This window comes from Leuciscus leuciscus (genome assembly GCF_965113295.1).
Source record: "Leuciscus leuciscus genome assembly, chromosome: 22".
NCBI classification, from domain to species: Eukaryota; Metazoa; Chordata; class Actinopteri; order Cypriniformes; family Leuciscidae; genus Leuciscus; species Leuciscus leuciscus.
In genome coordinates, this window is record NC_138746.1 from 7,568,271 (window position 1) to 7,581,176 (window position 12,906).

General features: G+C 38.4%; 1 protein-coding gene across 8 annotated transcripts in view; it reads left to right on the forward strand.

The window, feature by feature from the left end:
• Window positions 1-12,906, forward strand: part of kcnma1a (potassium large conductance calcium-activated channel, subfamily M, alpha member 1a) — a 180,963-nt gene that overhangs the window by 150,511 nt on the left and 17,546 nt on the right. For all 8 annotated transcript variants that reach the window (XM_082153978.1, XM_082153982.1, XM_082153980.1 and 5 more), the window contains 4 exons: window positions 4,103-4,196; window positions 9,062-9,185; window positions 9,978-10,202; window positions 10,673-10,865. In XM_082153978.1, the coding sequence (XP_082010104.1) occupies window positions 4,103-4,196; window positions 9,062-9,185; window positions 9,978-10,202; window positions 10,673-10,865 (636 nt within the window). The remainder of the gene's footprint in view (window positions 1-4,102; window positions 4,197-9,061; window positions 9,186-9,977; window positions 10,203-10,672; window positions 10,866-12,906) is intronic.

The following is a 12,906-nucleotide window of genomic DNA, read 5'->3' on the forward strand; positions in this document are numbered from 1 at the left end:
GAGTTTGATAACTCCCTGTGTGAAACACTTCAGGTCCCTTATACACACTGCATACTCCCGTCTGTCAGACAGCAGATTGTTTGTTATTTTGGTCCTTTTCGCAGCTTAATCTAAGACATTTTCGTGTGTTGTATGTAGTATTGATTTTCACACATTTTAGATATGTTGTTTTAACACTGCTTTGCCGTATATTGAGGCAGACTGTAAAGAGATTGCCGTGTTCCCTTGTGCAAGCACATCGCCTACCTGCACTGTGACCTGATTCATTCTGACGGTTATCAGGAATAATATGTTCATGCTTTGTTCTGTCTTGTCGCAGAGCAGGCAGGGAAGAAAGTGCTTCTAATTAATTAATGTTTATTAGCAATGGAAAAGCAAATGTCATATTGAACATTTCACCTAAAGCGCTTGGCAAGTGGTTAAGTAGTGTTTTATAAAACTTGAGGGGTCATCGTCAATTATTCAAAAATACGGCGGTTACCTTTATGGCACACAGATTTGTGGATCTGTCTGTAAATGGTAATCGAAAGGGTGAAATAAATGGCTCAACAATGAAAATCATGTCAACTTGTATTTTCATACTTAAATATTTATGTGATTCTCATGCAGTTCAGTGATAAATTATGAATGCTGCAGTGTTTTAATCATAATATATTTAGTTTAGAAGCACTAATGGCATGTGCTTTTAGACGACTTGTATAGCAATTTAAAATCTTATTTAAAACTATTTTACATTTTGTTATTATTATTTAACAAGGCACTTGGTTTTAATTTAAATTTGATAGCAGTATGTTTTCAATAAATTTTTGTGGGACCCCTGCAGAGCCTCTGACTGTCTGTTAATAAGTCTCTTAAAATAATAAATCATTTGATTAGATACATATTAGATAATCAACTTTTCTTGTGACAAGTTTAATGTCATGTGGTTCGACTCCCAGAAACGTAATGATATTTTTGCATTAATATTTCATTGATTTAAAAAAATGATCCTGAAAAAAGTATATTTAAAAAAAAATTTTTTTTTTAATGATTAAAATTGTCACACTGAAGGTGTAAATATGTTATTTCATTTTGTTTGATGCTTACACCACATGACATTTTTACATTGAGTCATTACATTAATTTATTTTTTATTTTTATTCCAAATCCAAATGAAACTAACACGAATACAAAAATATAACTCTAAGATCTGTAAAATATATATTTTTTCCTTTTCTTTTTCGTGGAACCTGTTAATAGTATATGTCACTGACAGAAATCACAGTCATCTCTCATTGTTTTGTCTTCCACTGTTTGACAGTAAAGGAGGAAGTTAGAGCGACTTGTCAAAACCGCTCGATCGAACTGGCCAACAGCATGGCTGTTCCCAACACTCTTCCCAGTGTGCTGCCGGTTGTGGGGTGCTCCACGACTGCCGTCCCTCTTGTTAATAACCGGAAAGGAAGTCTGCTCCCTCCGGCACTGCCCTCACAGTCACGCCTCAGCCTGGCTGGACTGAACCGGGCCCGCAGCCTGCCCGGAAAATACCGCTACCGCCCCAGCACCTTGTCCTCCACGCTCGTCCCCACGCACTGTAGGTTGTGCTTTAGGACGCATTAGTCAGTGCTACCGCAAACAACCCCTTCCTCCTGCATGGGTCCCTGCAGTCACTGCCGCGTGCATGTAGAGCAGCTAGTGGCTAATGTACCCCCTGTCCCAGCACTAAATGTGTGGGTGTGTGTGTGTAATGTGTGTAACCACAACTGCCATCAATGGGAGTATAGAAGTACCAGAATAGCTAGTTTACCCATCATATACCGTGGGATACAAGACCACTAATTAAAATGTTTTTTTTTTTGTGGGGGGGTTTCCCAGTGCGTTTGTTTCTATTCTATTTTCTTTTTTCTTTCTCATTTCTTTTTTCAAAGTCTGGGTTTATTTCCAGGTTTAAAATAGATTATCAGTGTGATCTCAGACTTTTAGACCTCATTGTAAACTCGTTGTCATAGACACCCCAAGTTGTACAAACAAAATCTTCAGGACTGTGGTGTTTCTTTTTTCTCTTGTATCTCTGTTGTGTGTTAAAGCTTGCATCAGCCAGTTGTCTTTCTGAAGCAGAGGAGACAGATGTCTAGCTCAATCGTTCTGATCGGCGACACAAAAAAGCGAGGGCTATAGGTGCCCGTGGTATGGAACAGCAATCACACTTTGGTGGGCTGATCCTATTTTGATTGAGGTTGTAAAAGTGCCGTAATGTAATTTGGAACAAGCAGAGACTTGCTGAAATGGCTGTGTTGCAGGTGGAGTTATTTCATTGTTAAGCCTCTTACTGAAGGGCACCACTGTAGCTCGTAAATCTCCTCCGCCTAATTTGGAGGAGCAAGGGCAGGAGAGAGCGGTCCGGCCCAGCCAGGCCACTCGCTCAACAACCATAGTAAAGAACAAAGGGCCACTGCACCGCTGTCTTATCAGTAGTGATATTTTTAAAGTTGATTACCGTCTCACATTGCTCCCTCCACAGTGTAATTTCAAATGTCAAGCACTGGCATTTGGTGAAGACACAGACAGCGTCTTTTTGTTTAATTTGTCTTTTTTCATTAGAACAATTAGATGACAAAGGGAAATCAGGGATGGACAAGTATATGTGTTTGCAGTATTTGTCTCTAATATTTTGCCGTGCTGCTGATGGATTTCTAACAGTGCCACACTATACTGTAGCAAGTTTGCAGTGTTTTGGAGTTTGGGTTTCGGTTACTAGTTTGTCTCTAATACAAATCAGACCAAAATGTTGTGTTCCAGTACCTGGTATCATACTCAAATACTCATTGCTATGCAGAAAAAAAAACCTGAATAATACTGTATAATATGAAAATAGTAGTGCAGCATAAGAAATATTAAATAATTTCCAAACAATAAATAAAAACATTATGTACTGTGGTATACATGGAAATTGGTACATGCAAAATTCCAGGGATGAAATCATTTATTAGTTTTTATTGCATCATATTGAACAATTTCTCCCCTACTTAAAGGAACAGTTCACCCAAAAAATGTTTTGTCTCTTTTTCTGTTGAACACAAAAGGAGATATTTAGAAAAATGTCCATGCTTTTGTTTCATGCAGTGACAATTCAAAGTGAACACAACTGTAAAATAAAAATAAAATAAAATTTTATTTAACATGTTTCATTTTACTCCACCACTCACAAATCTCATTTGTGCTCATGTTCAATTCAGATATGGTAAACGTTTTGATGTGTGGGCCACAATTTGACGCTATTGTCGTATGAAAAAGAGGACCAAGGACATTTTTCCTAATTTCTCCTGGAAGAATAAAAGTCATATAGGTTTGGAAAATGATGAGGTGAATGAATGATGACATTTTCATGGTTAGGGTGAACTATTCCTTTAAGTTAAGCTATAGTTTTCAAATATTTCAGATTAGTATATTCATATCATCTCCGAAAGTTTAAGGAGCTCAACCTTCAGACAGCTTCAAAGCTCACACATGATGTGTTTATAAAGCGGAGAGCTTGTGACATTCACAGGTCCCTCAGTAATGTCCTCTTGGAGAGGCGTTTCAGAATGAGAAGGCTCAGTTCAGGGTGCTTGTTCAGCGCTGAGAGTGCTTGTGGTACGGGGGACAGACTCACAGCGGAGCCATCACTCACGGCTCTCTGAGTGATGAGGATTGATTTTGCCATGTAGTCACCCATTAAAAAACACACACCAAATTACTCTTCTTTTTCTTTTTTCTTCCCCTCTGTCATTGTTCGAGCTCATGCCCTCCAAACAATGACAGAGAGGTAAAAGAGAGTTTGATCATTTCGATACAGATGGAAATAGATCCGCACAACACTTTGAAAAGCAGAACTCATGAGAATTCATGGAAAACAGGGTGTAAAACTTAATGGTTGTCCTTCAGGTCTGTACTTGCTATCTTTAAGTGTACTTTTGTCCATACTAACACTCTTATCTTTCTATTTTTGGAGGTCTTCTCAGATTTGAGTGTTTTTTGCAATGTTTGATTGAGTGTTGGCTTTTGTGTTCTTTAGTATGTCATCTCCAGCACACTTTACAATCCCAGCTGTCCACAGTCTGACACTCTTTGCATGTGTTTGCAGTCGAAGATGAGCATCCGTCAACACTGTCACCCAAAAAGAAGCAACGCAACGGAGGCATGCGAAATTCACCCAACTGCTCACCCAAAATGACGAGGTAAGACATTGATTTCAAGACGCTCCCTCCACCCTTCAAAAGGAAAGAGAGGCAGAGACAGGACGGATGGTGCTGGGATGGTGGGAGAAGGAAAAAGAAAGTGTGGAGGGAGAGAAAGAGAGAGAGAGAGGGGGGGAGGGGAGAGCAGGCCTTTCAGGCCGAGGCGTTTGAGCTGTCAGCCTGTCAGCGGTTAATGATAGAGCTGAAATATTTCTGTCATGAAAGCAGCTATGAAAAGCTGTTTGAAAAATACTCTTGCTTTAAAGTCTCAGCTGTCATCTCCCCCCAGTCCCGTCCACATGTAGTTCTTAAACAGCGGTGGCACTAATGACGGTGCCAACCAATCAGAGACGCCAGCATGGTTACTTAGCCTCGGGGCTCTTCATCTATTGTGGGAACCCCTGTGAGGAGTGTTTTTCGTACTTAAGGCCATATGTGAAATGTATCATCGCAATCAAAAATGAATTCAAATATTACCTTCCTTTTATCCTGTCCGCTGGAATTATAATGCTGTTAATTGATTTTGACTGATAAAAGGACTTGCTTTCCGCCCATGTGGCCAGGAGACGTTTATGCAGAGGTTGTAAAAAATGCAGACAGAGACAATGCCCTCCGTTGCACATCATCATGTGAGAAAGTGTTGCTGAAGGTCTGGAGGAAGGGACAACTTTCTGCAAAGTGATAGCCAACATGCCTGATATTATTTGTTTTCACATTTCGAAAAAATCAGTTGTAAAATAGTCACATTCTCTAAGTTGTAATATAATATAATGCCAGCATGATGTTACAGACTTATTATTACTTTAATAATAGTTGTAAAATGTCATTTTTAAATTAATCTTTTACATGAAACTTGAAATAATTGTATTTATTTTTTAGTCTAATATTTACTTTTATTTGTGTAATGTTTTACTTTTAATTTAATTATAGTTTTTATTTTATTTGACATTCTATTGTTTTGTTTAAAAAATCAAGATTTTTATTTCATTTTATTTCCATTTGTGTGCCACCCACAAGGCATTTCGCTGTAGCGTATAAAAAGCAACCCAGACAGAGGTCTCCAACATGAATCTCTCCCCAAAAGAAGCAATTAAGTTGAGTTTTACATACTGTAAACTGTCAGCCCTGCAGAGGATCTCGCCCTTTAGTCTGCTTTCCAAGTGAAAATGATCAATGTTCAATTGTTTCTTTTCGCTCTCAGTTTTAAACAATAAACTGCGAGAGGAATGAAAAAAAAAATAGCTTTCAGCGATTGCTCAGAAGGATCTTTTTATTCCTCAACTTACAGCACAAAACTGTTTTTCTGAGCAGATTTGAAGGTCCCCGTTTGCCATGTAATGTATGCATCGGCTCTTTGATCTACAAGTGATAATAATTCTTGGGAGTTATTTACCCTGTTTTGAAACGCTTCAAAGCGGTGTCAAAGTTTTCTGTGCTTTAGGGTGCCTGTGTGTTCAGCTGGCTCTTGGGTACTGGATGACAGGTCCTCTGTTCTAGGTGTAAGCTTTTTCAAGCCAAAGCCCTGGAGCGAAACATCAAAATTACCAAAGACCGACCCGTGGACTCCCTCAACCTGTGCCCTTCTTGTCAATATATTACAACATACATTGAATACCTCGCCTTTTACAAGGTGCGTTTTATGCAAAATGAAAAGCGATTGTTTGAGGGAGCCTTAGGGATACTTTATTCAACAAGCAGGAAAGGGAAAAACAGCCAGAGTATACCATATCAAGTATGGTTTTTACAGGCTTCTGCGCCTCCAGGCTGTCGTAAATAAATAATGATCAACAGATTGGCTGTGGGTTTTTGAAAAGTATGCCTTTGTCAGTTTGCATGATAGGGAAAATTTTCAAAGCGAGGAGCTGCTTTCATAGGCTGCTGGAGAGGGATTCGGGGAGCCAGTGACTGCCAAGTGATGCGCTGGAATAGCTGAACGCTGTTTGAAAAGCAGCTCGCCCGGCTCTCAGGGCAACTTCTGTTCTCTCTCGCTCTCTCTTTCCCCAAATGCACGTCTAGGACGCTCCTCTGGACATACCAATTAAATGGAGAACTTTCTGTCCTGCTTAGGGTACCCGATAATTTCCTATAAAGTTCTCTAGACCTTTTATTTTTAGCTATTTTTAATGAAATAAATGTATTTCATGGTGTTTTTAGTTGCAAAAGTTGATTTAGAATGTCTGAAATATTACACAATGACGGTATCATGCTTCAAAAGGACGCTTCAAAGGAGACACAACACGTCTAATTGTGGGAAGTCACAATGCATTTGTCGGGTTCCCTAGCAGCAGCGAGTAACGTCACATATTTTATTCTGGAGTGGCATGGCGCATTGGATTGTGCTTGTGACTGGCAGGCAGCTCTGACAGCGGGTGAGAGATAGCTATCTTGGCAGAGGAGCACTGCGCCAGTCAGTATGTTGAGGGGAGATTGAAATGACAGAGGTCCATAGAGTGAGTGGTGAAACATGCGCCACGTAATAAAATATTCAGTCAGGGTGTAAAAGCACTAAATGCTTTCACTGTTATTAGCACCTGCACACAGTCTGATATCATCTCATGCACGCATGCTAATTGACACATTTCTGATGTGATATTTTAGCAATCAAACACAGTCTAAGCGGCGCGTTTCACTGAATTAACCTGCTTAGGAAGGTGAGAGAGGAATAGAGGGAAAAAGTAATCATGAGGTTTGGAATATGACTAGAATTTCCACGTTTTTACCACCACAAATCTGTTGTTGCATTTTGTCTGTGCAGTCGTTGAATATTGAAATTAGTATTTGTGCTTCACATAACCGTGCAGTTATTTTAAGTGTAAATTAATTTTCCGGAATATTATCTGACATTATGCAAATATGGAAGGTGAGGCAGAGGTCCCATCATTCATTATTAGAGTGATTAACAAGGGCCTAATGCAATTTACAAACCTCATTTAGTGCTGTGTTAATTACAGGGTGTTGCAGAACAAGGCATAACAGGCACGGTGTTATTATGTCAGTTAAATTACATCACATTCATGAGATAAAATAATACACCCTGGTGTTAATAAATAAATAGCTATTCATTACAGTGATAAATCCTGTAATTTATTGGCCGTGCTCTATATTTAAGCTTCAGACCATTAGAACTTATAAAGCTGAGCTGTTTCGTGTAATAACATTTTATTTATCATAGATATATTATATACATAATCAAATTGTATCCTGTCATTATCAGATAGGACTAGTTTAAAAAAAATTTTTTTTTTCATTGTTGAAATCCTTTGTTAATTTTGTTAATAGTTGTTAATCTAGCACTGTGGATAATACTATCACAATAGCTGGGTCGAGCAGACTCTGAGAGAGCATGTTCCCCTGCAGCCGTGTCTTAGAAATGGGGCTTTGTTGTCTGCCCCGAGGCCGTTTTCTCAAAGGCAGCCTTTTTGGCCCATCTCAGGCCCGGTAACATGCTGCACTGTGGGTTTTAGTTGACAGTTTTATGCATTTACAAGGGTTCTGTGGTCTCTCACAAAAACTGCCCTGAAATCGTGAGTATATATTCAAGAGTCACTGAGGGAAAACAAATTATAATATACCTGAACTAAAATACACCCATAGCACAAAGAAATGACCCAAGAATTTCATGAATTTATTATTGCCATCTAAATCAGATATTGTGAATATTTAATACATTGCCTATCCCTAGTAGTTATTTTAATAATTCAAATTTATTGGCAAATTTTTTTGCTATATTTTTATCTGCATACATTTCTGCTACAACGGGCTGAATATTTATGATTTAGATTTTATTGGTCTGTTTTAAAGAATGTTTGAATAATAACAATAATAATAATGTTATATTGCAGTAATTAATTTTGAGTTTCATTGTTTTTGAATTTGACAGAAAACAAATGGGATTTGAAATTCAGTCAAAAGCGAGAATAGACATTTTATATATCTGATAATATACATAAAAAAAAAAATTGTGATTGTTGTTATATATTCTTGTATTGAGTATATTAAACTGTGCAGGCATGTCTATATTGAATACTACCAATAATTCTGTATTTGAGGCAGAGAATGCAACCATAACAAGCTCAAAACAGCACTCCACTATATGTTTTTGAGTTGCTATTCATACCAAACATCCATAGACCAGGCATCAAATTAACATGGCCACACATTTGGTTTGTGAATTCTGTTTTTCAGTTGTATAGTTCAACTACTGAGTTTAGAAAGCTTTCAAGGGAGTTCACTAAAACGAATGCGAGCTGTACCCAAGTGCTGGGACTTCTTTCACGGTCAACATGCCCCTCAGATCAGCTTCAGCAGGGCGCGCTGATATAGGTTAGCCTGTTTAGACGTGACATGCTGCTGAAACATTAATGGCCTTCAGTTTGGGGGAGCAAAATGTGATTGGGCAAATTCCTAAAATATTTAAAGTGCGCCTCTGTTAAAGCTTTTACCGTTGGACGCATCACGTCAGGAGTGATGCGGAGTAAAAGCTGGTAATTGGCGTTCCATTCTGGTGCCACTCAGTCACTGAAGTGCTCTGGCTCCATCTCTTCCACTCCAGTGCTGTCACCGGAGCGGACTTTGATGACTCCGCAGTCTTGGCAGCCCGGAGAGAGCTGCAGTTATGATGGAGTCCAATGCACAAATTCAATCTGACAATGATAAGCCATGTCAGCACAAGGCTGTTTACTGCTTATTTACTGTCGATAGACGTCTATTGAGATGTGCAGAAAGTTTGTCCTTTGACAAATGTCACAATTAAGCCCAGGAGATAAATTCCCACTGTTGCATTTTTACTAACCTGCATTTGCAAATAGGGCCAGCGAACATGTTTTCTTCTTACACGTTTTCTCCTCCTTATGATCTCTTTTCAGACATGACCCTCTGCTCATTCCGGGAAACGAGCAGATTGAGAACATGGATGCTAATGTGAAAAGATACGACTCTACTGGAATGTTTCACTGGTGTCCATCCAAAGAAATTGAGAAGGTCATTCTGGTGGGTATCTTTCTAGCTGCAGTGTGTTACATTTACATTTACATTTATTCATTTAGCTGACGCTTTTATCCAAAGCGACTTACAATTGCTATATATATATGTCAGAGGTCGCACGCCTCTGGAGCAACTAGGGGTTAAGTGTCTTGTTTAGGGACACATTGGTGTCTCACAGTGGATTCGAACCCGGGTCTCTCACACCAAAGGCATGTGTCTTATCCATTGCGCCACCACCACGACCACGTTATAAATCACCTAGTCACAAAATGTTTACCTTTATTGTTTCAGAATTAAGCACATTTTGAGTGCAATCTTAAGAACTGAGAGTGAAATAATACAATATTTACATCATATAATATGATATGATCATGCAATGTTCTTTCTTGTAGCACTATGATAGCACTGATTTTGTCCAGTTGAAAACAAACAAAAAAAACACATGAAAACTGTTCACATCTCATTTCATTATCAATCATGCTCAAATTGAATGCTGAATCCAGCGTTTCAAAAGCAGAAGTATTATTAAATCTTGCATTTATGAAATCTTATTTTACTTACTTCAAGGGAAAACAAAATAAAATCATGTTCTTTTACACACACAAAACTAAATGTATGAAACTAAAGCCATTGTACATTTTAGAATTGTGCACATGTATGCTCATTATTACAATATGCCATTTTGAGCAATTGCATTATATATTTACCCTGTAATCAAGTGGCAGCATATGAGCTCTTATTCCATTCTTGCTGACGAGATTGTAACTGTCTTGTTTGTTTCTGGCTTTTTCACCACAGACACGCAGCGAGGCCTCCATGACGGTTTTAAGTGGGCATGTAGTAGTCTGTATATTCGGAGATGTCACGTCAGCTCTAGTGGGGCTTCGAAACTTGGTGATGCCTTTGAGAGCAAGCAACTTCCATTACCACGAGCTAAAGCCCATTGTGTTTGTGGGCTCATTAGATTATCTGAGGAGAGAGTGGGAAACCCTTCACAACTTCCCCAAAGTCTCCATCTTACCTGTGAGTATACACGCATTGTAAATGAGCCTAGAGCTTTTACACCTGGAGAAAACAAGCTGTCTGTAAACGTTATGCATTCATGTGACTCAAGGAGTAAGACCTTATTTTGCAGCAGATGTTCCCTTTTACAAGCTTTTTGCATGGAATAGCGCCACCACAATTTGTTTTCAAGTGTTGATGTTCTGGCAGCAGGTTCCTGTGGGTCGTGTGAATCTCAGGCTTTGCTTCCTGCTCTTGTGCTTGTTAGCATCGCCTTTACTGAGTATGAAAAACGAAGCCAAAAAGCTGCCATCAGCAAAGGCTAGCCTTTAGATTAGACTACATCTCTTCTTCCCTCAGCGCATAGTTAGATCAGCTGAATGTCACTGCCTTTAGAAAAGTAAATACTTGTTAACTAATTTCCCTGAGCTCTGTGCCGTCTTTAATTTGTTTTTCTCTTTCTTCCTCTTTTTCCTCTCTCTCCGCTGAAGGGTACGCCATTAAGTCGAGCTGATTTAAGAGCCGTCAACATCAACCTCTGCGACATGTGCGTTATCCTGTCAGCCAATCAGAACAATATCGACGATGCTTCACTGCAGGACAAGGAATGCATCTTGGCGTCTCTTAACATCAAATCTATGCAGTTTGATGACAGCATTGGGGTCTTGCAGGCTAATTCCCAAGGTAAGGAGTGGCCAAGAATACTTCAGCACACAGAGAATACCTCTCAAGAGCTTTAGACTGTGAAACCAGCACTTTACTGTGTGCTTTCAAAGACAACAAGGTCCAATTATATGCCCAAATGGTTTAATAAAACAAGGGGAGGCATGAATTATCTAGGAATAAAAGCACGACTGACATTTCAAATGTTTGTGGATTAGGAAAGACAATTAAACAGTCATTTAGACACTTTATGCAAACATTAAATGTCTATGAAACTAAAGACTGTTAAACATTGAAGAATTTGCATTTCATGCATATGTATATCCATTATTGGAAAATGCATGCAATTCTGAGCACGTGAATTATATTTTTCCCCTGTATTCAAAGCTCTGAAAAAAACCCATCCCTAACGTTTTTGTGCAGATTGCAAATTTGCCTCCAATTGCTGGACCGCAGCAGATTTGTTTGCCGACAAATTGACTCAAACAGATTGTTTATGCATTCAGATAAACATGTAACCCTCTTGTGCCCATCAGGATTCATCATCATTAAACAGACTGTACAAATCAGCAGCTTCACTCTCTCAGCTGCTCTTCATTACGTAAATTATACACACCGCACAAGCTGGCCCACAACAATTAACATTTCAACCATTATTGAGTATCTACTTTTTGCACTGAAAGATGGATTTAAAGCTTCAAAATGACAGCTTTCAGATGAAATGTGTCCAATATTGTCCCAAAGGCTCGTGCTCAACAGTGTGTAGTGTTGAGGAAGAGCACATCCCTCTGCTGTGGATGATAATAGATGGTAATGATACTCTTTGTGCACGTGAAGAAAACGTCATTACCAGGCCCGGAATAAATCTGTTTGAATTGTCTGTGCTGATTTAGAGGAATTCTGATTTCAAAGTGGAGTTGAAAGTACTTCAGCCTTATTAGTGACTGAACGCATAATCAAATTAGCCAAAATATTATGTGTAGAAATTTGTGACTGATTTCTAGTCTGTGCACAGATTCCATGAGTGCTTGGTCATTACTACTCTCTCAATTAGTTTAACTCAACATCTGGCATGATCAACAGCAGAGCAATGTGGTGTAATAAAGATTTATTTAATTAAAACAGTGTATTAGAACATAATTTATCCCGCAATGAACATTTTCTTGTTCTCCGTTTATTCCCAAGTGAACTTTTGCAGCAATAAAAATAACAAATTATTCATGTTTTTTTCCCCCCAGATTGTAGTTCCAACTTGGCAAATATGTAGTTTTATTATTATTGTTTGTTACATAATTACACATCATAATTAAAGTTTCTTTGATAAAATAAAATAAACCATATAAATGTTTTAAAAAAAGTAGATACAGGTGTAATAAATTACATCATACATTTACATCATGGTAAATATTCTTGCCCTCAGCACCTCGCCGTTTCAGTGCGGCTTGTTAAACTTGCACAGAAGGTGTTATTGAATAAATCAGCAAGCCTTTTGCCAGGAGAAAGTACTACACAGGACACTGCTATCAGTGCTTAAGGCGTCTTTGAATAAAGTACACAAAGTCCAGGCTACATAATGCATTACGGTTGAAAACAACAAACTAAATCAGAATTTATAGCGTGACTTTAAGGTCTGTGTGGAGGGCGAATAACTTTATGGAGTGTGATCGATGTGCAACAATAAACACAAAGTTGCACAAGACCAAATGAGATGTGGTTAGACTTGGTCTTGAAAATTCACTGGATTACTACTTTTTATTCCACTTTTTAAAAGATACGACAGTTTTAATGTGTTTAAATTCTATTGACATATTCCTGTATAAATATAATCAGAAACTATAACATGCACAATATTTATCTCTTCTGGAAATATTGGAGATGTTCCTCAATACTATTGCTTGACTTCACAACTGTCTTTATCTACTATCACATAGTATTATCTTTGTTTGGAGTTGCTCGAATATGAATTAATGTTTAGTTTCAGTGGACATTCTGAATATTCTGACCCAAAATTCTGGTTAACACAGGCACATACCAGCTGTCTTATTCATTTTTATAGAGATCA